This window comes from Lithobates pipiens, unplaced genomic scaffold (assembly GCF_037356315.1).
Source record: "Lithobates pipiens isolate NorthernLeopardFrog02 unplaced genomic scaffold, aLitPip1_a1.2 Scaffold_44, whole genome shotgun sequence".
NCBI lineage: Eukaryota > Metazoa > Chordata > Amphibia > Anura > Ranidae > Lithobates > Lithobates pipiens.
The window spans coordinates 3,743,931-3,768,779 of record NW_027507870.1 but is presented as its reverse complement, the minus strand read 5'-3'; the positions used below and the strand labels follow the sequence as shown (position 1 = coordinate 3,768,779).

At 45.4% G+C, this 24,849-nt stretch overlaps 1 protein-coding gene across 1 annotated transcript; it reads left to right on the top strand.

The window, feature by feature from the left end:
• Positions 1-354: 354 nt before the first annotated feature.
• On the top strand, positions 355-24,453 carry LOC143956840 (uncharacterized). The gene is made up of 4 exons (XM_077467013.1): positions 355-462; positions 6,836-7,117; positions 8,870-8,920; positions 24,392-24,453. Exons 1-4 carry the CDS (start codon positions 420-422, stop codon positions 24,451-24,453), a joined length of 438 nt encoding a protein of 145 aa, XP_077323139.1. The 5' UTR covers positions 355-419.
• Positions 24,454-24,849: the final 396 nt, after the last annotated feature.

Below are 24,849 nucleotides of genomic sequence, written 5' to 3'. Positions count from 1 at the left end.
TGTTTTTTGTTTTTGTTTTTTTTCCAAATAGAGCCCTGCTGTGAGTTCCTAATGTAACGTGTGCCTATAATTATCATTAGACTCCTCCCAGATCTCCTAGAGGAAGATCTGTACATTCTATAGACCTTCAGGTCACTCTCCTGGTATTGGCAGTACACCGATGTCCATGGGGTTTATAGAACTTCACCTCTTCTGTTGGGTGTTACCTATGATGGATGAAGTTAAAGTTGTTCAGTAGAAATGTCTGATAAGATCTTGGCACCTCACCTTAAAATTTTAGGCAATGTTCCTTCCTGTACCACTTCCTATATTTCACCAGACCACACGCTCCTCTCCCAGGCATGTACAGTAGTGTTGGTGTAGACTGAGACGGGTTTCTCCATCCCTTCACTGCCAGACGGACCTTCTGGAGGAGAAATATGATGACCTTCTATTTCTGGGTCCTTGTTGCGGGTGTGATAGGTAAGTCTTCATCTTTATAAGTTAAAGAGAACCTGATATAGAATTATGGAAGCTTCCATGGCTGACTTGTATGGTTGAAGCGGTTGCTTGTAGTCTGGAAATGTTATTTAGAGCTATGTAGAAATTTTCTGAGAAAAAAGGGAAGGAGAATGAGGTGGGTGACCGGCCAGAATAGAAAGTTCAACAAAAGACGAAGATAAGAAAGAGAACCCAATGAGAACCCAATAGTCACAAAGAGAGGAAAAGATAAGCCAAACATTTCTGATGGAGATCTTTTCTTCAGTCTTTCTCTTTTACATTTACCGATAAGGTAACTTAGTCTTATGGTGTTACTGTGATAAATGTCAGATCCAGTAAGAACCTCAGATCACCCCAATTCCTGCACCTTCACCCCTCAGATATCACCAATTCCTGCACCTTCACCCCTCAGATCACCCCAATTCCTGCACCTTCACCCCCCAGATCACCCCAATTCCTGCACCTTCACCCCTCAGATCACCCCAATTCCTGCACCTTCACCCCTCAGATCACCCCAATTCCTGCACCTTCACCCCCCAGATCACCCCAATTCCTGCACCTTCACCCCTCAGATCACCCCAATTCCTGCACCTTCACCCCTCAGATCACCCCAATTCCTGCATCTTCACCCCTCAGATACCCCAATTCCTGCACCTTCACCCCTCAGATCACCCCAATTCCTACACCTTCACCCCTCAGATCATCCAAATTCCTGCACCTTCACCCCTCAGATCACCCCAATTCCTACACCTTCACCCCTCAGATCACCCCAATTCCTGCACCTTCACCCCTCAGATCACCCCAATTCCTGCACCTTCACCCCTCAGATCACCCCAATTCCTGCACCTTCAACCCTCAGATCACCCCAATTCCTGCACCTTCACCCCTCAGATCACCCCAATTCCTACACCTTCACCCCTCAGATCACCCCAATTCCTGCACCTTCACCCCTCATATCACCCCAATTCCTACACCTTCACCCCTCAGATCACCCCAATTCCTACACTTTCACCCCTTAGATGACCCCAATTCCTTCACCCCTCATATCACCCCAATTCCTGCACCTTCACCCTTCATATAACCCCAATTCCTGCACCTTCACCCCTCATATTACCCCAATTCCTGCACCTTCACCCCTCAGATACCCCAATTCCTGCACCTTCACCCCTCAGATCACCCCAAATCCTGCACCTTCCCCCCTTTAGATCAGCCCAATTCCTACACCTTCACCCCTCAGATCACCCCAATTCCTGCACCTTCATCCCTGAGATCAGCCCAATTCCTGCACCTTCACCCCTCATATCACCCCAATTCCTACACCTTCACCCCTCAGATCACCCCAATTCCTACACCTTCACCCCTCAGATCACCCCAATTCCTTCACCTTCACCCCTCAGATCACCCCAATTCCTGCACCTTCACCACTCAGCTCACCCCAATTCCTGCATCTTCACCACTCAGATCACCCCAATTCCTACATCTTCACCCCTCAGATCACCCCAATTCCTGCACCTTCATCCCTGAGATCAGCCCAATTCCTGCACCTTCACCCCTCAGATCACCCCAATTCCTACACCTTCACCCCTCAGATCAGACTAATTCCTGTACCTCTGCTCCTCAAATCACCCCAAAAAGGTCCTTGGGGGGGGGCAGGGCCTGATGTAATTGTGTCATGTTGGTAAATTGATGGTGTTACGAGGGGCGTTCAAGTCAAACTTTTTGAGTTGATAAAATAAAAGAACACATTTCAAGTAGTGGAAACTGCATTTATTTTCAATATCCTCCCCTGCTGCATTTACTCTATACACTCATCCCAGCATTTAACGAATGCCTGGAAAACATCTGCATAGAAAGATTTGTCAGTACGCCTGAAACATTCTAGGACAGATTAATCCACTTCATCATCAGTGCTGAAATTCTGACCTCCAAGGAACTATTTTAGGTGTCCAAACAGGTGGGAATCACTCAGAGAGAGGTTCGGGCTGTAAGGTGACAATGGAAATACCTCCCAGCTGAGTTTCTGGAATTTGCACGTAGTGCGGTGAGCAGTATGAGCTTGTGAGTTCTCCTGGAGAAACAGGACCCCCTCAGTGATCAAACCAGGCCGTGTTTTATGCAGACGAGTACGCACATCTCTCAGAACACGACAGTAATATTTACTATTGATCGTGGCACCACGGGGTAGAAAATTCACATAAATAATACCACGTTTGTCCCAGAAAACATTTGCCATCACGTTACCCGCAGAAGCAATTGTTCGACATTTATCGCTTCCACTGCTTTGATGCTTGTTTTGACTCCAGAGTGAAAGACGTGCCCAGGTTTGGTCATATGTAATGATAAAATCCAGAAAATCCTGGCCTTCAACTCTTCTATGCCAGTCCAAAGCGGAAAGCTCTTCTTGGTACCCAGCGTGCGCTAACTTTGCATGAATGATTGTGTTCACCATTCCCACAGAAAGATTCATCTCTTGTGCAATTTCACAACAGATTATCCAGGATCGGACTTTCCATGCACTGAATGATCACAGGAATGACTGCTGTGGGATGGGAACCACCACGGCTGGGGTGGTCACTGTCAGACATACGGCCATCTTTGAAATGTTTACACCATTCAAATGTCTTACTGTGTCTTAGCGTCTCATCACCGTACTGTGCTTGAAGTCTTCTGTAGAAATCTGTGTTTTTTTACGCCTTCATTCACAAGAAACGTAATCACCACACACAGGGGTGTATCTACCAAGAGGCAAAGAAGGCGTCTGCCTTGGGTGGCATTTTTCAGTGGGGTGGAACAGGCTGGAGGATCTGTGACATTGGACTCGGAAGGGGGAAGCCTGAGGATGTAACCCTGTCTATTCCTACGGAACATCGGGCAGACATGGGCAACCCCCGGATCCAGTGATCACCCTCCTCGGTGCACAGACACCACCCTGCCTCTCCTATTGCAGGAAATATGGTAAGTGTGATGATACAGTAGGAGTCCCCCGTGTATGTCAGCGGAGCCAGGTGTGGCCCCCCAGATTTGAATGGTAGTCTTGTTACTGCCTGTTACCCCGTTACTCTCTCTTGGATAGGTGGTGGGTGGTAGTGGCCCTGCTGGTCTTCTTCATGGGCAGGGCATCTGACCTGTGACTGGCAGTGGATTACCTGCAGAAGCACCGCTTCTGTCCCACCTACCTGCTGGTGCTGCTGCCCTCCCTGCTCACCCAGAGCTTCAGCTGGGTGGTTTCTGACTGCAGCCCATCTCCCCCTGGGGGCAACAGCGTCTGCTGCTGCCTCTGTGCCTGAATTCTGCAGGGCTCTGTCCACCTGCTGCAGCTCCAAAAGGTCTGGAGGTGAGAGGATGGGCAGCACTGGGGGCATCTGAAGGCACATGGAGGATGGAGTGACTGACTAAGGGTGGCTGAGGACACATGGAGGATGGAGGGACTGACTGAATGTAGCTGAGGAGGGACTGAAGATACAATGACTCATGGAGGGACTGACTGACAGGGTCTGAAGACACGACACTTGGAGGCTGGAAGGACTGACTGATGGGGTCTGAAGATACAATGACACATGGAAGATGGAGGGGACTGATTGATGGGTCTGAAGATACAATGACACATGGAGGCTGGAAGGACTAACAACTAGGGTCAGAAGATACAATGACACATGGAGGCTGGAGGGACTATCAACTAGGGTCTGAAGATACAATGACACATGGAGGCTGGAGGGACTATCAACTAGGGTCTGAAGATACAATGACACATGGAGGCTGGAGGGACTATCAACTAGGGTCTGAAGATATGCCACACTGGAGGCTGGAGAGACTGACTAATGGGGTCTGAAGATACAATGACACATGGAGATTGGAGTGGCTGACTAATAGAGTCTGGAGATATGCCATATGAATGGCTGGGGGGTTGATTAATAGGTATTGAATATACACTGAGAGATACAAGCTTTGCTGCAAAGGAGACTGATAAATATGGTCTGAAAACACAATGATAAAGACTGGAGAGACACTTCTAGAAATGGGATGAACATTTATTGGAATTAAGGGACATCAACAAACCGGAAGGTGAGGCGCCCGATTTTAGTCTTGCCTAGGGCAACACCAAACCAAAATACACCACTGACCACACGTTGCTTCATGAACGCACTAACACTGTTGTCCGCCATCTTGATTAACAGTCTCTGAACTGGCCGGCGACACGTGCGCCACCTATCAGTAATAGGACACGCTTGCCACTAACTACTGCGTGTAGTACGGCCACGCTACGCTAGCATCCCTTTTTTGTACCTGTAAAATTAAAAATCCCAGTTTGACTTGATTGTCCCTTGTTTATAGACACATTTATTAAGTAAGCTTTGTTTTATATGTAGCACCGGCTCCTGAAGAGCACACTTTTCCTGGAACCGCAGTTTGGTTTTGGGTTTAATTACTCGAAATTTTGATCTCAGTACCAGTCTGGCTGAACTGCATGGTGTTCTGCCTGACCATGGGTGGCGCTGTCATCCCTGGCAGGGTCAAGAACGCAGTCTAGTTGGGTGCATTAAGGGTTTACTCTCTCTCGGAACCAGCCCAGTAGGAGTGTCACTCATGCTGTGCATTCTGGGAGAGGGTATTTAAGGTGCCGTCACGTGCTTCGGGGGGGATTCTGGTCCAGAAGTGCTTTCTGGCTGTTTGGTCCTGGTCCTCCTGACCAGCCCCCAGGACTCTCATGGCCTGGGGTGCAGATCCACCGGACTACAAGTCTCGGGGTTTGCTAGCCCGAGGCAAGGAAACTGAAAGAAGGATTCGGAGGCAGTCCAGTGCTGTCTCGGTTTGTGGAGAGGCCCAGCAACTGTGAAGGTTTCCAGGGAAGGACTCTTCGGGAGAATGACATGCAAAGGTCGGCTTTTCAGCAGGAGCCTGGACAAGGTGAAAGACCCCAAGTGAATCCAATCTCGTGTGGTATCGGCCACAAGACACTGACACCATACGAGGGTTTTCTGAGTTGTCTACATCTTTCAGTTCTGTTCAAGTTTTCTACAAGTCTGTGGCAGGGACTTTAACCAAGTGTTCTACAACAAGTCTGTGGCAGGGACTGTATCCGATTGAAACACCCTGTTGGCTGCTAGGCCTGGTGAGAGAAGGACTATCCGATAAGGGTGAGGATCCAGTTGTGAATGGCTATTCTCTGGATTTCCTAGTGTGAGAGACTTTTCTATTTGACTTAGCACTTAGCACTAGGAGAACCTGGACTTTCCTACCTAAACCCTCTACGTTGAGAGACTGTGTTCTTTAACTACCGTATTTATCGGTGTATAACACGCGCCGGCGTATAACACACACCCCAAGTTTAGGAGGGAAGTTTAAGGGGAAAAAAAAACCCTACATTTATATGCCCATCAGTGTCATCTGCAGCCTTGTCCACCATTGCAGCCTTATGCAGCCTTGTCCCCCATTGCAGCCTTATGCAGCCTTGTCCCCCATTGCAGCCTTATGCAGCCTTGTCCCCCATTGCAGCCTTATGCAGCCTTGTCCCCCATTGCAGCCTTATGCAGCCTTGTCCCCCATTGCAGCCTTATGCAGCCTTGTCCCCCATTGCAGCCTTATGCAGTCTTGTCCCCCATTGCAGCCTTATGCAGTCTTGTCCCCCATTGCAGCCGTGTCTATTTTATTTGCTATTTGTATTTTATTTTTTAAAAATGCCGCCGCCGAGATACAGATGTGTATCTCGGCGGCATGCGGTAGTTCTCGGCAGCTTTCGGCCGCCTTCGGCTCTTCTCGCCAGCTTTTGGCCGCCTTCAACCATTCTCGGCAGCTTTCGGCCGCCGAGAAGAGCCGAAGGCTGCCGAGAACGGCCAAAGATGGCCGAAAGCCGCCGATAATGGCCGAAGGCGGTCAAAAGTCGCCTTGAAGAGCCGAAGGCGGCTGAAAGCTGCCCAGAGGCTCGGAATTTCGGGGGATCGGCGTATAACACGCACCAACGATTTTCCCCTGCTTTTAAGGGGAAAAAAGTGCGTGTTATACGCCGATAAATACGGTATTTTCACAAATAAAAATCCCTCTAAGTGGATCTGGTGTCAGTCTCTACAGTTCTTGGGTCATCTACCACGGGAAACCCCCTAGATACACACAAGGTCAAGAAGGTAACGGTAAGCCCAATTAAATCAGCCGCTCCTTCGGGGGTCAGTGCTACATATATAATAAAATAAAACTTCAAATGTGTTTTATCCATGTATCAGTCTGAATTTCAGAATATCACATATATCACTTTGTCTTTGTAAAGGTTCCTCTTCTTTCCTCTATGTGATGATGACCACCTCTGAGGTGAGCCATGAACTTCACTGCATCGTATTTGATTGAACCTAATCTCCTTTTCCAGGACTCTCTGATGGAGAATCTGTAATGTGTCTCAAGGGGGAGGAAAGGAAGAACTGCAGTGATGACCACCAGAGGCCTACAGAAGGTTATGAGAAGAAAATTCATTTACGGTGTAATATCACAGAAATCATCTGCCCAGTACGTCTGAAGAATGTCAGCAATGATACGAAATCCCAGAAAGTCAAATGCAAGACACAGATATCCGGAGAGGAAAAAGTCGAGACTTACTATTGTCAGATAGAAAAGCCCCTCTACATTTCAGCCCTCCTTTCCACTCTTCCAGGTAAGTTAAATTGGCTTATATTTCACCTTTCCTAATCCCCCCTGCCCATGATGTTAAACCCTTCCCTGCCAGTGTCATTGGTACAGTGACAGTGCATTTTATTAGCACTGATCACTGTATAAAGGCCCATACACACAATCAGACTTTTTGACAACAAACATGCAAATTAGCTGTTTTGGAGCAACATCCGACTGTGTGTAGGCTCCATCGGACAAACTTTTTTGGTTTTCATCGGACTTTTGTTGGCTGTGCGAACGGACAAACTTTCTGGCAACAAAAGTCCGATGGAGCAAAGTCTGATCGTGTGTACAGAAAACCATAGGACTTTTGTACAAAGTACAAACAGGCATGCTCAGAACCAATGCAAAAGATCAGACAACAATACAGAAGTTGACCAAAGGTGGCGGTAAAGAGCAGAAAAACCACGTGATTTGGTGAAAGTTGGCTGAAAAAGTCCTGCCGTGTGTATGCAATACAAGTTCAGGGCCGACGCCCTTTGTACAAAAATCCAAGGGAAAGTTTGTACAAAGTCCTATCGTGTGTATGAGGCTTTAGTATCACTGGTCCCCGAAAAAGTCTCACTTAAGCCTCATACACACGATAGGACTTTGTACAAACTTTCCCTTGGATTTTTGTACAAAGGAAGTCTGATCGTGTGTATGGGCCTTTAGCATTCGATTTGTCCACGGAAAAATGTTGCAGTCCTGCTAAAAATCGATAATCACCGGCCATTACTAGTAAAAAAATAAAAAATAATTATAAAAAAAATGCCATAAAAATTACCCATAGCTTGTAGCGCGATAACTTTTGTGCAAAACAATAAATATACACTTATTGGGATTTTTTTTTTTACCAAAAATATGTAGAAAAATATATATTGTCCTAAACTGATGGAGAAATTTGATTTTTTTTTTTCTATTGGATATGTTTTATAGCAGAAAATAAAAAAGCATGTGCTTTTTTTTTTTATTTTTTTTTTTGTTTTGTTTTTTAAATTGTCGCTCTTTTTTTTGTTTATAGTGCAAAAAATAAAAACCACAGAGGTGATCAAATACCACCAATAGAAAGCTCTATTTGTGGGGATAAGGGTATATCAATTTTATTTATGTACATTGTCGCAATACCGCACACTTGTCAGTTAAATTAATGCAGTGCCGTATTGTAAAAAAAATGCTCTGGTCCGGAAGGCGGGGGGGGGGGGGGTGAAACCTTCCGGAGCTGAAGTGGTTAACCCTTAACCCCAACCCTGACCAAGACTCCCTGGCCAATCGTGGCTTCCTGGCCCAGAAAGAGAACCAGGAAGACGATAGCAAATATTCATTTTGCTTTTGTCACACAAGTGGGTGGGCACTGCACCCTGAGCCCACCCCTTTTTTTGAAGCCAATTAGAGCCTCAGGCTCTAATCACTTGCTTAAAAAAAAAAAAATCTATGTGTCCGGTGCCCTGCATGTAGATTAGGGAGCCGGACTCTTGGACAGGGGGCGGCACCCCTGCACCCTCCATGGACGGGCCGCCACTCGTGTGAACCCAGCCTAAGGGTTTTAAGTAATCTTCGGGCCTAAAATGTGTTTTTTAACATAAGTGCAAAAAAGTTTCTTGTCCTATACAATGGAATTCAGGCAGGGTGGGGGGAGGGGCAGAGCAGTGAACCAGGCAGTATTACAATGCAGGGGGTGTTATTATAACACTGTGCATAATAAGCTCGTCAAATTAAAAAGTGAGGCCACTGACCTCTCTGTGTTGTCTGACAGATGAGCGTGGATCACCAGGCTGGAAAAACAAAATGGCCCAGATTTTCGAAGGTACGTATATTTTAGAACCTGAATTTGTATTTGCTTTGTCCTGTAGCTAGACCAAAATACTCAACAACCCACTGATGACAACTGACAGACAGATTTGCACCCAGTCAATCCTCTCTTAAAATTTTATTGGCTGAGCTGGGTTGGGGGTGCCGGAAACCTCGAAAAAGCAACATAAAACAATTCCCTCCACTCAACATTATTTTGCAGTATCTTTAACCTGTCATAGGCTAATGAAGATCCAGTAGGCCAGACAGATACCTTCAAGCATCTTCATCCCCTCTGACAAGCTAGTATTTGATCTTTAAGCCAATAATGATAAACTGTAGAAATGAACCAATAAGCTGACACCAGCAAAATGTAGCTATGGACCATTAAGATGAGACTGGCAATTAGTATTAGTGGACTTTTGAGATAAACCCAGCACTTGGTAGAAGTGGAAATTTGAGCTGAGACCAGGAATCGGTAGTAGTAGCCATTTCAAGCTGAGACCAGCAAATGCTAGTAGTGGACCTTTGAGCTGAGACCAGCAATTGATAGGAGTGGATTTGTGAGCTGAGACCAGCAATTCTTAGTAGTAGCCATTTCAAACTGAGACCAGCAATTGGTAGTAGTGATGGCCGAACGGTTCGCTCGGCGGTCGTTTCGCAGCGGATTTCGGTCGTTCGCGGTCCGCTCGTTCGCTCGCCTTTTGCCGTCATTCGCCCCGGCGGACTTACGTGTTTAATGTGTAAAAGAACTTTGACCTATGATGACACGTCTATCATGGGGTATAGGACAGCCAATTGAGACATGACAGCACATGGACACTTGGACATTCCCCCTAACCCATAAATACACCCGATCCAGCGGCCATTTTACATTCTTTCTTCTGTCACTATAGGGAAAGGTTGCTGTGTGGAGTAGGGAGAGATAAATCGCTAGCTATTTGGTACACAAAAGTTCTTTTCAGGACTGGTATAGGTGTTAGGTGTATATAGGTTTGCTGTGCTACTGATTGTTGCAGCAGCCTGAGTGTCTTTTGTCAGTTTAGAGAAAGGGAAAGGACGGTGTGTGCTACAGGGAGAGTCAGTTTAGTCGTCATCATCATCATCATCATCATCATTAGCTGTTACTATCAGGTCCACAAAAGAGCTATTCCAGTAACCAGTAATTGTTCCAGTCTCCTCTTTTTTGCCACTTTGTATAGGGACAGGAAGGAAGCAGTGTGTCAGGCACTGAGGGTCAGTTTAAAGAGTTGCTGTTACTATTAGTTCCACAAAGGTTCTTTTCAGGACTGGTATCAGTGGTATGGTAATAGGCTTGTACACGTATAATATTCTTTCTTCCAAATATAGAAAGAATATTATACTTGACTGCTGCCCTTCTGCTGCAGTCTGCTAATCATTCACAACTCACTTGTTCCACTAAGCTCTTTATCAGGACTGGTAACTTGGTCTGTGTAGGGTGCTACAGTACATAGGGTTGAGTGCGGTACAGTCTGCTGTTCTGTAAGGACCACTATCGGTCCACAATAGATAGGGTTGAGGTGCACTACTGCTGACCGCTGCCCTATACTGCAGCAGTCCTTCATTGGTATAGGGACTGACGTACAGTCTGCTAATCACTAACACACAACCTGCTTGGTCCACAAAAGTTCCTATAAGGACTGGTAACTTGGTCTAGGGTGCTACAGTACATAGGGTTGAGTGCGGTACACTCTGCTGTTCTGTAAGGACCGCTATCGGTCCACAATAGATAGGGTTGAGGTGCACCACTGCTGACCGCTGCCCTATACTGCAGCAGTCCTTCAGCGGTATAGGGACTAAGAGTTTTGTCACAGGGTGATTTAAAAAATGACAGGCAGAGGAAAAGGCAGGCCCTTCCGCAGGGGTGGTAGGGGTAGGGCAGGAGCAACAGGCTTGAGCCAAAGTGGGAAGTTGCAGAAGGTGCGTTCAATTACTTTAAAGGACGCACCAGACTTGGTTGAGTGGCTCACTCAGCCTTACTCTTCTGCACCCTCCTCATCCTCTCGATCTGCACCCTCTTCTTCACTCTCTGCTATGTGCACCCCCAAAGACACTACCACCAACAACACCACCACTACCACCACCATATACCTTCCGCTTGAGTCACAGGAATTATTTTCCGATCCATATCAAGAGGACATTTCTGATGCGCAGCCACTCTTGGTATTGGATCAGGAAGAGGAGGTAGCAACAACCGCTATTCAGCAGTCTGACGACAGTACCCAGATCAGCCGAAGGAGGAGGTTGGTCCCCGGTGTTGCTGCCTACTCCGAGATCTCTACTTATAGGGGTGGGGAAGGTGACGTTGATGATGACGTGTCTAGTGATGTCACGTGGGTGCCCACAAGAGAGGAAGAGGAGGGGAGTTCAGAGGGAGATATGGACCAGCAGATAGGGAGGAGAAGCAGGAATAACTTACATTGCACAGGAGGGACAAAGCAGACTGCAAATGTATCAGGAGCGAGTCATCGACCATGTACGGTCACATCTGGTGCTCCCAGGACACCGGCACATGGCTCCACAGTGTGGGCTTTTTTTAACGTGTCCGCTGCTGACAATAGCGTTGCCATCTGCAATCTTTGCAGTCAACGCATTAGTCGCGGTAAGCCCAACACTCACCTAGGGACGACCGCCTTAAGAAGGCACATGGGCAGCCATCACCGAGCCCAGTGGGAGCAACGGAACACACAAAGCCACACTGCAGGCTCTCACCGTCCAGCCTCGTCTTCTACTTCTCCTTCTCCTCTCTCCTCACAATTGTCCTCCACTCCACCTTCCATCACGCCAAGCTCACGTTTTTCTGCAAAAAGGCAGGCTTCCGTGGGCCTAATGTTCGAGCGTAAAAAAATGATGACGCCGGATAACCCTCTTGCCCAATGGTTGACGGCTGGCTTGTCAGAACTGATAGCCCACCAACTACTGCTATATAAACTGGTGGACTCGGAGGCCTTTCGCAAATTTGTGGCCATTGGAACACCACAATGGAAGGTCCCAGGAAGGAAGTATTTCTCAGAGAAGGGCATCCCAGAGCTATATGGCCATGTTCAGCGGCAAATGAATGTATCTCTGGCACACAGTGTCGGTGCCAAGATACATCTGACCACAGACACGTGGTCTAGCAAACACGGGCAGGGAAGGTATATCAGTTTTACTGCCCACTGGGTGAACCTTCTGACGGCCGTCAAGCATGTAACCCGTGGCACCCGTGTAGATTTGGTTTTACTGCCACGGATTGCATGCAGGCCTGACTCTTCTTCTCCTCCTCCTCCTACTCCATCCTCCTCCCTCTCCTCCTCAGCTGCCTCCTCCTTTTCCGCTGCTAGCGTCTCTTCCGCTGCACCGCCCAAGCTCCCCAGAACCTATTCGACATGCCAGGTGAGACATTGCCATGCTGTGCTGCATCTGTTGTGCCTGGAAGCCAAGAGCCACACTGGCCTGGCACTCCTTTCAGCTTTGCGTTCACAGGCAGATCAGTGGCTAACACCACTCAATTTGACAGTTGGTAAAGTGGTGTGTGGCAACGGTGCCAATCTGCTTAGCGCATTGAAACAGGGCAAAATCCCGCACGTGCCATGCATGGCACACGTCTTAAACTTGGTCGTGCAGCGATTCCTTGTCAAATACCCCGGGGTCCAGGACATCTTGAGGCAGGCAAGGAAAATCTCGGCCCATTTCAGAAGATCTTACACGGCCATGGCTCGCCTTGCTGATATTCAGCGGCGACACCATCTGCCGGTCAGACGTCTTATTTGCGATTGCCCGACGCGATGGAACTCAACCTTCTATATGCTTGATAGGCTGCTCCAGCAGAAACGTGCAGTTAACGTCTACCTGTATGAACTCTGCGAAAGAAACGGTTCTGGGGAGCTGGGGTTTTTTTCACCGCGCCAGTGGCTGCTCATGCGCGACGCATGCAGACTTCTGCGGCCATTTAAGGAGATCACCAAACTGGTCAGTTGCAGCCATGGCGCCATCAGTGACATGGTACCTTATGCCTTCTTTATGGAGCGTGCATTGCGTTGTGCCATTGATCAGGCTGTGGAGGAGCAGGAGCGGGAAGATGAGGAAGTCGCAATGCTGGATGAATTCCCAGGGGGGGCTACTCTATCTGAGACAAGTCAACAACAGGAGTCTGATGAGGAGTCAGAGGAGGATGGTGCCGGGGCGGATGAGGAGGAGCAAGAAGAGCATGCTTTAAACCTTTCTGGGATCCCTGTTGTGCGTGGATGGGGAGAGGAGAATGAAGAGGACGACATTATCCTGGATGATGAGCAGGAGCCAGGCCACCACACCGCTTCCACTTTAGTGCAAATGGGGGCCTTCATGCTCCAGTGTTTTAATAGGGACCCCCATAAAAAAAGCATAAGGGTCAAGGACCAGTACTGGGTGGCAACATACTTAGACCCCCGGTACAAACACAAAATGGCGGAAATGTTACCGCCGTCGCAGAGGGCTGTCAGAATGCAGCACTTTCAGGCCTTGCTTCGAGAAATGCTGCCTTCTGCTTTTGCGTGCGCTGGCAGAGGAGCAATTCCCACTCCCAGAGAAGGATTTGCGGGTACCAATCCAACAGCGCCTGCAAGAAGAGGCCGGTTTGAAGATGTGTTGGTGACTTCGGATATGAGGTCATTCTTTCAGCTGACCCATCGACAGGTGTCATCCGGATCCAGCATCAGGGAACGCCTAGACCGTCAGGTGTCCGACTACATTGGGTTAACGGCCGATGTGGACGCTCTGAGGAGTGATGAACCCCTGGACTACTGGGTGGGCAGGCTTGACCTCTGGCCAGAGCTTGCCCAATTTGCAATCGAACTGTTGGCTTGCCCCTCATCCAGTGTCCTGTCCGAAAGGACGTTCAGCGCAGCAGGGGGGATCGTGACCGATAAGCGTACTCGCCTAGCTCACGACAGTGTTAACTACCTCACATTTATAAAAATGAATGAGGCATGGATCTCGGAGGAATTCAACACATGTGACCAGTAGACCATGTATATGTCTATAAACTATTTTTTTTAATCGAGCACACAGACCTTCTTTCTTCATTTGGCTCACTTCCTTGTCCCAAAAAAGCACACCGTACTATATGCCCCTACCCTCCTCTTTGAAGAGGTTGAGCGGTGTCATATTTCTACTGGGGCTGCTTATTATGAGGGGCTCCCACCATCCCTGTGCTGTGCTGTGCTGACTTCCTCCTGGGGGTTCTTATTATGAGGGGATCACACCATCCCTGTGCTGTGCTGAGTTTCTCCTGGGCCTGCTTATTATGAGGGGATCACCCCATCCCTGTGCTGTGCTGACTTCCTCCTGGGGCTGCTTACGGTGCTGATGTCAGTGCTGTATGTCATGCTGCTGATGTCAGTGCTCTCTATCACGGTGCTGCTGTCAGTGCTGTATATCACTGTGCTGATGTCAGTGCTGTATATCACTGTGCTGATGTCAGTGCTTAATGTCACGCTTCTGATGTCAGTACTCTCTATCACGGTGTTGCTGTCAATGCTGTATATCACGGTGCTGGTGTTAATGCTTTATGTCACGCTGCTGATGTCAGTGCTGTATATCACGGTGTTGCTGTCAATGCTGTATATCACGGTGCTGGTGTTAATGCTTTATGTCACGCTGCTGATGTCAGTGCTCTCTATCACGGTGCTGGTGTCAGATGACTCTATCACGGTGCAGGTGTCATTGCTGTATGTCACGCTGCTGGTGATCATCTCCTGCACCCTCTTCTTTGCCTACCCTGGTCCCTGACCTTCCCTCTCCTCCACTGCCTTCATGCGCTCCACAGTCCTGAATTGTCAGAACAATTTTCCAAATAAAAAAAGAATGCTTGTAGTTGTCGATCCCAAATTCACCTCATACATGTGTTATGTCATTGGCCATGTGGTGGGACTATGTTTGCCCTGCTAATAATTACCTCGTGGCTGCAAATTTGACCTAAAGGTTGACGAAGTTCGCCTCCCATTGAAGTCAATGGGGCCCGTGGCGAATGTTCGGTTTCGCGAACGGTCGGCCTCGTTCGCGTTCCGCGTTCGCGAAACGTCCCGTCGGAAGTTCATCCATCACTAATTGGTAGTAGTGGACCTTTGAGCTGAGACCAGCAATTGGTAGTAGCGTTCCTCTGAACTGAGACCAGCAATAGTTAGTAGTGGACCTCTGAGCTGAGACCAGCAATTAGAAGTGAATCTTTGAGCAAGAGATCAGCAATTGTTAGTAGTAGCCATTTGAGCAGAGACAAGCAATTAGCATTAGTAGAGCTTTGAGCTGAGACCAGCATTTAGTAGTTGACCTTTGAGCTAAGACCAGCAATTGTCAGTAGTGGACCTTTGATCTAAGACCAGAATTGATTAATAGCGGGTCTTTGAGCACAGACCAGCAATTGGTAGTAGTGGATCTTTGAGCTCAGTCCAGCAATTGGTAGTAGTGGATCTTTGAGCTCAGTCCAGCAATTGGTAGTAGTGGATCTTTGAGCTCAGTCTGGCAATTGGTAGTAGTGGACCCTTGAGCTTAGACTAGAAGTTGGTAGAAGTGAACCTTAGAGCTCAGACCAACATGTATTAATAATAATCTTTTGGCACCAGACCAGCAATAGTAAGAAGTGGACCTTTGAGCCAACACCAGCAATTTATAGAAGTGGACCTTTGAGCTGAGACCAGCAATCGGTGGTAGTGACCCTTTGATCTGAGACCAGCAATTTGTAGAAGTGGACCCTTGAGCTGAGACCACCAGGAATTCAAAGAAGTGGACCTTTGAGCCACCACCAAAAATAATTAGAAGTAGACCTTTGAGCCCAGACCAGCAATTGGTAGAATCTGACTTTTCAGCTGAGAACAGCAATTAGTAGAAGTGGTCCTTTGAACTGAGACCACCAATTGGTAGTATAGTGGACCTTTGAGCTGAGAACAGTAATTAGTAGAAGTGGACCTTTGAGTTGAGACCAACAACTGGTAAAAAAAAAGGACACTTGAGCTGAGACCATTAATTGGTAGCAGATGACCTCTGAGTCCAGACCAGCATTTGGTAGTAGTAAATATATGAGGTAAGATCAGCAATTGGTAGTAAAGGACCTTTGAGTGTGGTACAGTATTTGGTATTAGTAGACCTTAGAGCAAGGATATGCAATTAGTGGACCTCCAGCTGTTGCAGAACTACAAGTCCCATGAGGCATTGCAAGACTCTGACAGCCATAAGCATGACACCCAGAGGCTGAGCATGATGGGACTTGTAGTTTTGCAACAGCTGGAGGTCCACTAATTGCATATCCCTGCCTTAGAGCCTATACCAGCCATTGGTCATAGTTCACCAATGAGTTGAGACCATTCACCTTTAGCTTCCTCCGGCAGAGAAGGGGTCGAAGAAACCTGAACTGGATTTCCCAGATTTACTTCCTATCTAGGCAGAAAGCCTGGAAGCAAAGAACCTTTAGACTCCTCTTATCCCAGGCAGCAGGTCTAACAGGCAACAAAAATCTTCCAACACGACCTCCTTTCCAGAGCCAAAGCCTGAGAAGAAAACATCCTTCTAGAAGGTTTCCTCAGTTATTTATTCTCTTCCCTATCCCAAATCACAGCCATAAAAATACTCAGTGATCCACCAAGCTTTCGAATTGATTCTATTTGAATTTTTGGCAATGATCATATTCTTTCTATTCTGTTGTTTTTAAAAGTCTATTCTGTTTCTATCTGTTTATTCTATTCTATTCTATTCTACTCTATTCATTTCTATTCTATTATTTTCTATTCAAATTTAGTCTATTCTAAATTAGAATTTTGGAAGATGGTTATATTATTTTTATTCTATTCCATTCTATTTTTTTCTATACTATTCTGTTATTTTCTAATCTATTCTTTTCTATTCTGCTCAAAATTGAATTGATTCTATTAGAATTTTGGGAAATGGTTATATTCTTTCTATTCTATTCTAGTCGTTTCTATAGTTTTTTAAATAAAAATGTTTTCTATTCTATTATAGTCTATTATATTCTATTTTTCCTATTCTATTATTTTCTTATATATATTCGAAATAGAAATGTATTCTATTTGAAACTCGAATTTCAGAAGATAGTTATATTCTTTCTATTTTATTGTATTCTTTTTTATTTTATTCATTTTTATTTTTTTCTATTCTATTTCTTCATTTTCTATTCTATTTTATTCTCTTTGGAAAACTTTTTGAATTTGAATTTGAAAACTATTCAAAACTGATTTGAAAGCTGTTCAAATCGATTCAAATTTGAATTTCGTCTGAATATTATTTTTTTTTTTGTTATTTTGGATTTGTTTAATTTCGGTACTATTGTTACATAGTTACATAGTAGGTGAGGTTGAAAAAAGACACAAGTCCATCAAGTCCAACTTATGTGTGTGATTATATGTCAGTATTACATTGTATATCCCTGTATGTTGTGGTAGTTTAGGTGCTTATCTAATAGTTTCTTGAAACTATTGATGCCCCCCGCTGAGACCACCGCCTGTGGAAGGGAATTCCACATCCTTGCCGCTCTTACAGTAAAGAATCCTCTACGTCATTTAAGGTTAAACCTCTTTTCTTCTAATTTTAATGAGTGGCCACGAGTCTTGTTAAACTCCCTTCTGCAAAAAAGTTTTCTCCCTATTGTGGGGTCACCAGTCCGGTGTTTGTATATTGAAATCACATCCCCTCTCAGTGTCTCTTCTCCAGAGAGAATAAGTTCAGAGCTCACAACCTTTCCTCATAACTAATATCCTCCAGACCCTTTATTAGCTTTGGTGCCCTTCTTTGTAGTCGCTCCATTTCCAGTACATCCTTCCTGAGGACTGGTGCCCAGAACTGGACAGTATACTCCAGGTGCGGCCGGACCAGAGTCTTGTAGAGGGGAGAATTATCCTTTTATCTCTCAAGTTGATTCCCTTTTTAATGCCGATATTCTGTTTGCTTTGTTAGCAGCATCTTGGCATTGCTGAGCCTATCATCTACTAGGACCCCCAGGTCCTTTTCCATCCTAGATCCCCCCCCAGAGGTTCTTCCCCCAGTCTATAGATTGCATTCAGATTTTTGCCACCCAAATGCATTATTTTACATTTTTCTACATTGAACCTCATTTGCCATGTAGTTGCCCCTCCCCCCATTCATTTGTTCAGATCTTCTTGCAAGGTTTTCACATCCTGCGGAGACGTTATTGCCCTGCTTAGCTTAGTATTGTCCGGCCATTACAGAGATTGAACTGTTTACCCCATCCCTATCCTCCAGGACGTTTATGAACAAATTAAACAGGATTGGTCCCAGCACAGAACCCTGGGGGACCCCACTACCCACCACTGACCATTCTGAGTACTCCCCATTTATCACCACCCTCTGAACTCGCCCTTGTAGTCAGTTTTCAATCCATGTACTCACCCTATGGTCCATGCCAACGGACCTTATTTTGTACAGTAAACGTTTATAGGGAACTGTGTCAAATGCTTTTGCAAAATCCAGATACACCACGTCTACGGGCCTTCCATTATCTAGATGCCAACTCACCTCCTCATAGAAGGTTAGTAGATTGGTTTGGCAAGAACGATTCTTCATTAATCCATGCCGATTAATGCTAATGATATCGTTCTCATTACTAAAATCTTGTATATAGTTCCTTATCAACCCCTCCAAGAGTTTACATACTATTGATGTTAGGCTAACTGGTCTGTAATTCCCAGAGATGTTTTGTGAGCCCTTTTTAAATATTGGTGCTGCATTGGCTTTTCTCCAATTAGCTGGTACCATTCCAGTCAGTAGACTGTCAGTAAAAATTAGGAACAATGGTCTGACAATTACTTGACTGAGTTCTCTAAGTACCCTTAGTACCCTAAGTACCCTTGGGTGCAAACCATCTGGTCCTGGTGATTTATGGAGGTGCTTCCTGTGATGTGTCATGAGGTTAAACACTGCAGTTTTGGTTACTGAAGCCCCCCGATTCCCTTGTGAAGACTGAGGAGAAGAATAAATTCAATACTTTTGCCATACTCCTACTACTTGACCTCTCTGCTGCCTTTGATACTGTTGACCACCCGCTCCTCCTCAATAAACTACATTTCCTTGGCCTCCGAGATTCTGCGCTTTCCTGGTTCTCTGCCTATCTATCACAGCGCCCCGTCAGTGTCACCTACAACTCTGTATCCTCCTCTCCATTGCCTCTTTCTGTGGGGGTCCCCCAAGGCTCTGTTCTTGGACCCCTTCTCTTCTCTATTGATACCTCCTCCCTTGGTTACTTGATAACCGCCCATGGCTTCCAATACCACTTATACGCCGATAAAACCCAAATCTATCTATCTACTCCTCACCTCACTCCTTCAGTCTCCTCTCGCATTGCTAACCTGCTAACTGACATATCAGCGTGGATGTCACACCATTTCCTTAAACTAAACCTCTCTAAAACTGAGCTATTAATATTCCCCCCTGCAAAATGTATAGCCTTGAATGTTTGCCAGCCAATCATAAGAGCTGTTGAACCAGGTCTCTGAAATTCCCACAAAATCCAAATCCTCCTCGTACAACAGTATCTCTAGTTCACTCATCTTGTCCGCCAGGCTCCTGGCATTGGTGAATATTCCACGTAGTTTAGACCGGTTGCATACTATCCTCTTATTGGGTGTTTTCCGAGATTGCAACTAGGACTTGTTACTATACTTACCTTGGGTTTACTGTATGTGCTTTAGTCAACCTACCACTAATGCCCCCAATACTAACCTCTGGAATATGTTAATTGCTGACTATCTCTACCTCTGGACTCTCCTCCCATTGCCTAGTTTAAAAACCCCTCTAACTTTTTGGCCATCTTTACTCCCAGCAGATCTGCACCCTCCTCATTTAAGTGCAGTCCGTCCCTTCTATAGTACTGGTGACCGACTGAGAAGTCAGCCCAGTCCTCCAGGAATGCAAACCCCTCCTTACTACACCAGCTCCTTGGCCACTTGTTTACTTCCCTAATCTCCCTCTGCCTTTCTGGTGTGGCTCGATGTACCGGTAGTATTCATGAGAATACCACCTTGGAGGTCCTTTTCTTCACTTTAGCTCCCAAGTCCCTAAAATCGTTCTTTAGGACACTCCATCTGCCTCTGACTTTGTCATTGGTGAAAAACGTGCACCACGACAGCCGGGTCTTCCTCAGCCCCTCCCCAATAATCTGTCCACCAGATCCGTGATTGCCCTCTCTGTCCTTCTACAAATTGAGCCCCTACCACCAGAATCTGTCTTCCCTTTCCCTTCACTTCCTCCCCCCACTCTCACTGGAGGAGTTCTTCCCCTGGCAGCTAGGAGAGTCCCTCAGCTCCAGCAGTGCTGGTCCCTGACTGGGATCACCAATGTCACTCAATGGAGCGTACTTATTGGGATGCTCCAGCCCAGGATCGGCCTCCCTTGTACTTACCCCTCTACCCTTCCTGCCTGTCACCCATCTACACTTTTCTAGTGCCTGCACCTCTTTGTCTCCACCCACCTCTGTGCCGGCACTTGCCATGTACATTCCTGGCTCTCCTTTAGTATGGAGTGACTTCTCAGTGCTGACAGTTGCTTCCCCAGATTCAGAACCTGGGCTTCCAGGAAAACAATGTGCTTACATTTTGCACAGAAGTATTCTCTCTCGAGCGGATGATCAAGGAACGCATACATGCCACAAGATGTACAACGAGTCACCTCTCCACACCGGATTGGGGATTATACCCTGTCCAAATTACCTAACAACTAGCTTTCTAACACTAATACTCAACAAGACAATACTCAGGTACTCAACAAGACAATACACAGGTACTCAACAAGACAATACTCAGGTACTCAACAAGACAATACTCAGGTACTCAACAAGACAATACTCAGGTACTCAACAAGACAATACTCAGGTACTCAACAAGACAATACTCAGGTACTCAACAAGACAATACAGGGGTACTCAACAAGACAATACATAGGTACTCAACAAGACAATACAGGGGTACTCAACAAGACAATGCAGGGGTACTCAACAAGACAATACACAAGTGCTCAACAAGACAATACACGGGTAATCAACATGACAATACACGGGTACTCAACAAGACAATACACAGGTACTCAACAAGACAATACTCAGGTACTCAACAAGACAATACTCAGGTACTCAACAAGACAATACAGGGGTACTCAACAAGACAATACATAGGTACTCAACAAGACAATACAGGGGTACTCAACAAGACAATACAGGGGTACTCAACAAGACAATACACAAGTGCTCAACAAGACAATACACGGGTAATCAACATGACAATACACGGGTACTCAACAAGACAATACACAGGTACTCAACAAGACAATACTCAGGTACTCAACAAGACAATACTCAGGTACTCAACAAGACAATACATAGGTACTCAACAAGACAATACAGGGGTACTCAACAAGACAATACATAGGTACTCAACAAGACAATACACGGGTACTCAACAAGACAATACTCAGGTACTCAACAAGACAATACTCAGGTACTCAACAAGACAATACAGGGGTACTCAACAAGACAATACACAGGTACTCAACAAGACAATACTCAGGTACTCAACAAGACAATACAGGGGTACTCAACAAGACAATACTCAGGTACTCAACAAGACAATACATAGGTACTCAACAAGACAATACACGGGTACTCAACAAGACAATACATAGGTACTCAACAAGACAATACACGGGTAATCAACAAGACAATACTCAGGTACTCAACAAGACAATACATAGGTACTCAACAAGACAATACTCAGGTACTCAACAAGACAATACAGGGGTACTCAACAAGACAATACTCAGGTACTCAACAAGACAATACAGGGGTACTCAACAAGACAATACACAGGTACTCAACAAGACAATACTCAGGTACTCAACAAGACAATACAGGGGTACTCAACAAGACAATACTCAGGTACTCAACAAGACAATACATAGGTACTCAACAAGACAATACACGGGTACTCAACAAGACAATACATAGGTACTCAACAAGACAATACACGGGTACTCAACAAGACAATACTCAGGTACTCAACAAGACAATACATAGGTACTCAACAAGACAATACTCAGGTACTCAACAAGACAATACAGGGGTACTCAACAAGACAATACTCAGGTACTCAACAAGACAATACATAGGTACTCAACAAGACAATACAGGGGTACTCAACAAGACAATACTCAGGTACTCAACAAGATAATACTTAGGTACTCAACAAGACAATACAGGGGTACTCAACAAGACAATACTCAGGTACTCAACAAGACAATACATAGGTACTCAACAAGACAATACTCAGGTACTCAACAAGACAATACACAGGTACTCAACAAGACAATACTCAGGTACTCAACAAGACAATACACAGGTACTCAACAAGACAATACACAGGTACTCAACAAGACAATACTCAGGTACTCAACAAGACAATACACAGGTACTCAACAAGACAATACACAGGTACTCAACAAGACAATACACAGGTACTCAACAAGACAATACACAAGTGCTCAACAAGACAATACACAGGTACTCAACAAGACAATACACTGGTACTCAACAAGACAATACACTGGTACTCAACAAGACAATACACAGGTACTCAACAAGACAATACTCAGGTACTCAACAAGACAATACAGGGGTACTCAACAAGACAATACATAGGTACTCAACAAGACAATACAGGGGTACTCAACAAGACAATACAGGGGTACTCAACAAGACAATAGACAGGTACTCAACAAGACAATACTCAGGTACTCAACAAGACAATACTCAGGTACTAAACAAGACAATACACAGGTACTCAACAAGACAATACACAGGTACTCAACAAGACAATACATAGGTACTCAACAAGACAATACTCAGGTACTCAACAAGACAATACATAGGTACTCAACAAGACAATACTCAGGTACTCAACAAGACAATACTCAGGTACTCAACAAGACAATACACAGGCACTCAACAAGACAATACACAGGTACTCAACAAGACAATACTCAGGTACTCAACAAGACAATACTCAGGTACTCAACAAGACAATACTCAGGTACTAAACAAGACAATACAGGGGTACTCAACAAGACAATACTCAGGTACTCAACAAGACAATACCTAGGTACTCAACAAGACAATACTCAGGTACTCAACAAGACAATACATAGGTACTCAACAAGACAATACTCAGGTACTCAAAAAGACAATACACAGGTACTCAACAAGACAATACACAGGCACTCAACAAGACAATACACAGGTACTCAACAAGACAATACTCAGGTACTCAACAAGACAATACACAGGTACTCAACAAGACAATGCACAGGTACTCAACAAGACAATACTCAGGTACTCAACAAGACAATACATAGGTACTCAACAAGACAATACAGGGGTACTCAACAAGACAATACTCAGGTACTCAACAAGACAATACCTAGGTACTCAACAAGACAATACTCAGGTACTCAACAAGACAATACATAGGTACTCAACAAGACAATACTCAGGTACTCAACAAGACAATACTCAGGTACTCAACAAGACAATACACAGGCACTCAACAAGACAATACACAGGTACTCAACAAGACAATACTCAGGTACTCAACAAGACAATACACAGGTACTCAACAAGACAATACTCAGGTACTCAACAAGACAATACACAGGTACTCAACAAGACAATACACAGGTACTCAACAAGACAATACACAGGTACTCAACAAGACAATACACAAGTGCTCAACAAGACAATACACAGGTACTCAACAAGACAATACACTGGTACTCAACAAGACAATACACTGGTACTCAACAAGACAATACACAGGTACTCAACAAGACAATACACAGGTACTCAACAAGACAATACACAGGTACTCAACAAGACAATACTCAGGTACTCAACATGACAATACACAGGCACTCAACAAGACAATACACAGGTACTCAACAAGACAATACTCAGGTACTCAACAAGACAATACTCAGGTACTCAATATGACAATACACAGGTACTCAACAAGACAATACACAGGTACTCAACAAGACAATACACAGGTACTCAACAAGACAATACTCAGGTACTCAACTCAACAAGACAATACACAGGTACTCAACAAGACAATACTCAGGTACTCAACAAGACAATACTCAGGTACTCAACAAGACAATACTCAGGTACTCAACAAGACAATGCACAGGTACTCAACAAGACAATGCACAGGTACTCAACAAGACAATACACAGGTACTTAACACGACAATACACAGGCACTCGCAGACCCAATTTCCGAATTTCAAAAAGACGAAAATGCGTCTGAATTTGGAACGAAATGAACTCCACATGTCTACAAGCTGGCTACACTAACTTTAAACTACACTCCAGCTCATGGCAGGGTCCTTACATGTACAATGGAGAAAAGTGATGTCACTAAATTGTCTATGTTGTCTGGCAGGGGTGCCTGGAGTACAAGAGTGGCTGAACAAAAGCAGGACATGGAAAGGTATGCATTTTTAATTAAAAATTTATATTTTATTACAACTAGTAGTAGTGTCTCAATCTCTCTCTGTATTAGTGTGTTGTGATCCTCTGCTCATTAGAAATCAGGCCGGGGGAGGGGGGACCTGAGTTCAGGGTTTCCAACCCTTTTGTCAAGCCAAACCCGAACACTTTAGTGGCGCACTGCAATTTTTTTTTCTAGTACACGCTATAGGATTGTAAGAAACTTGGGACACCTTTGAGTTACCCCAGGAGAGAGGGGAGTGGACTTAAAGGGCCATGGATAAAAGAAACAAAAGCATTTGTGTGCCCATAAAATAGGATTGGATTAATTAAAGCCTAACCTACCTTAAAAGTGGACGGTGTCAGTCTGGCAGTGGACGGTGTCAGTCTGGCAGTGGACGGTGTCAGTAG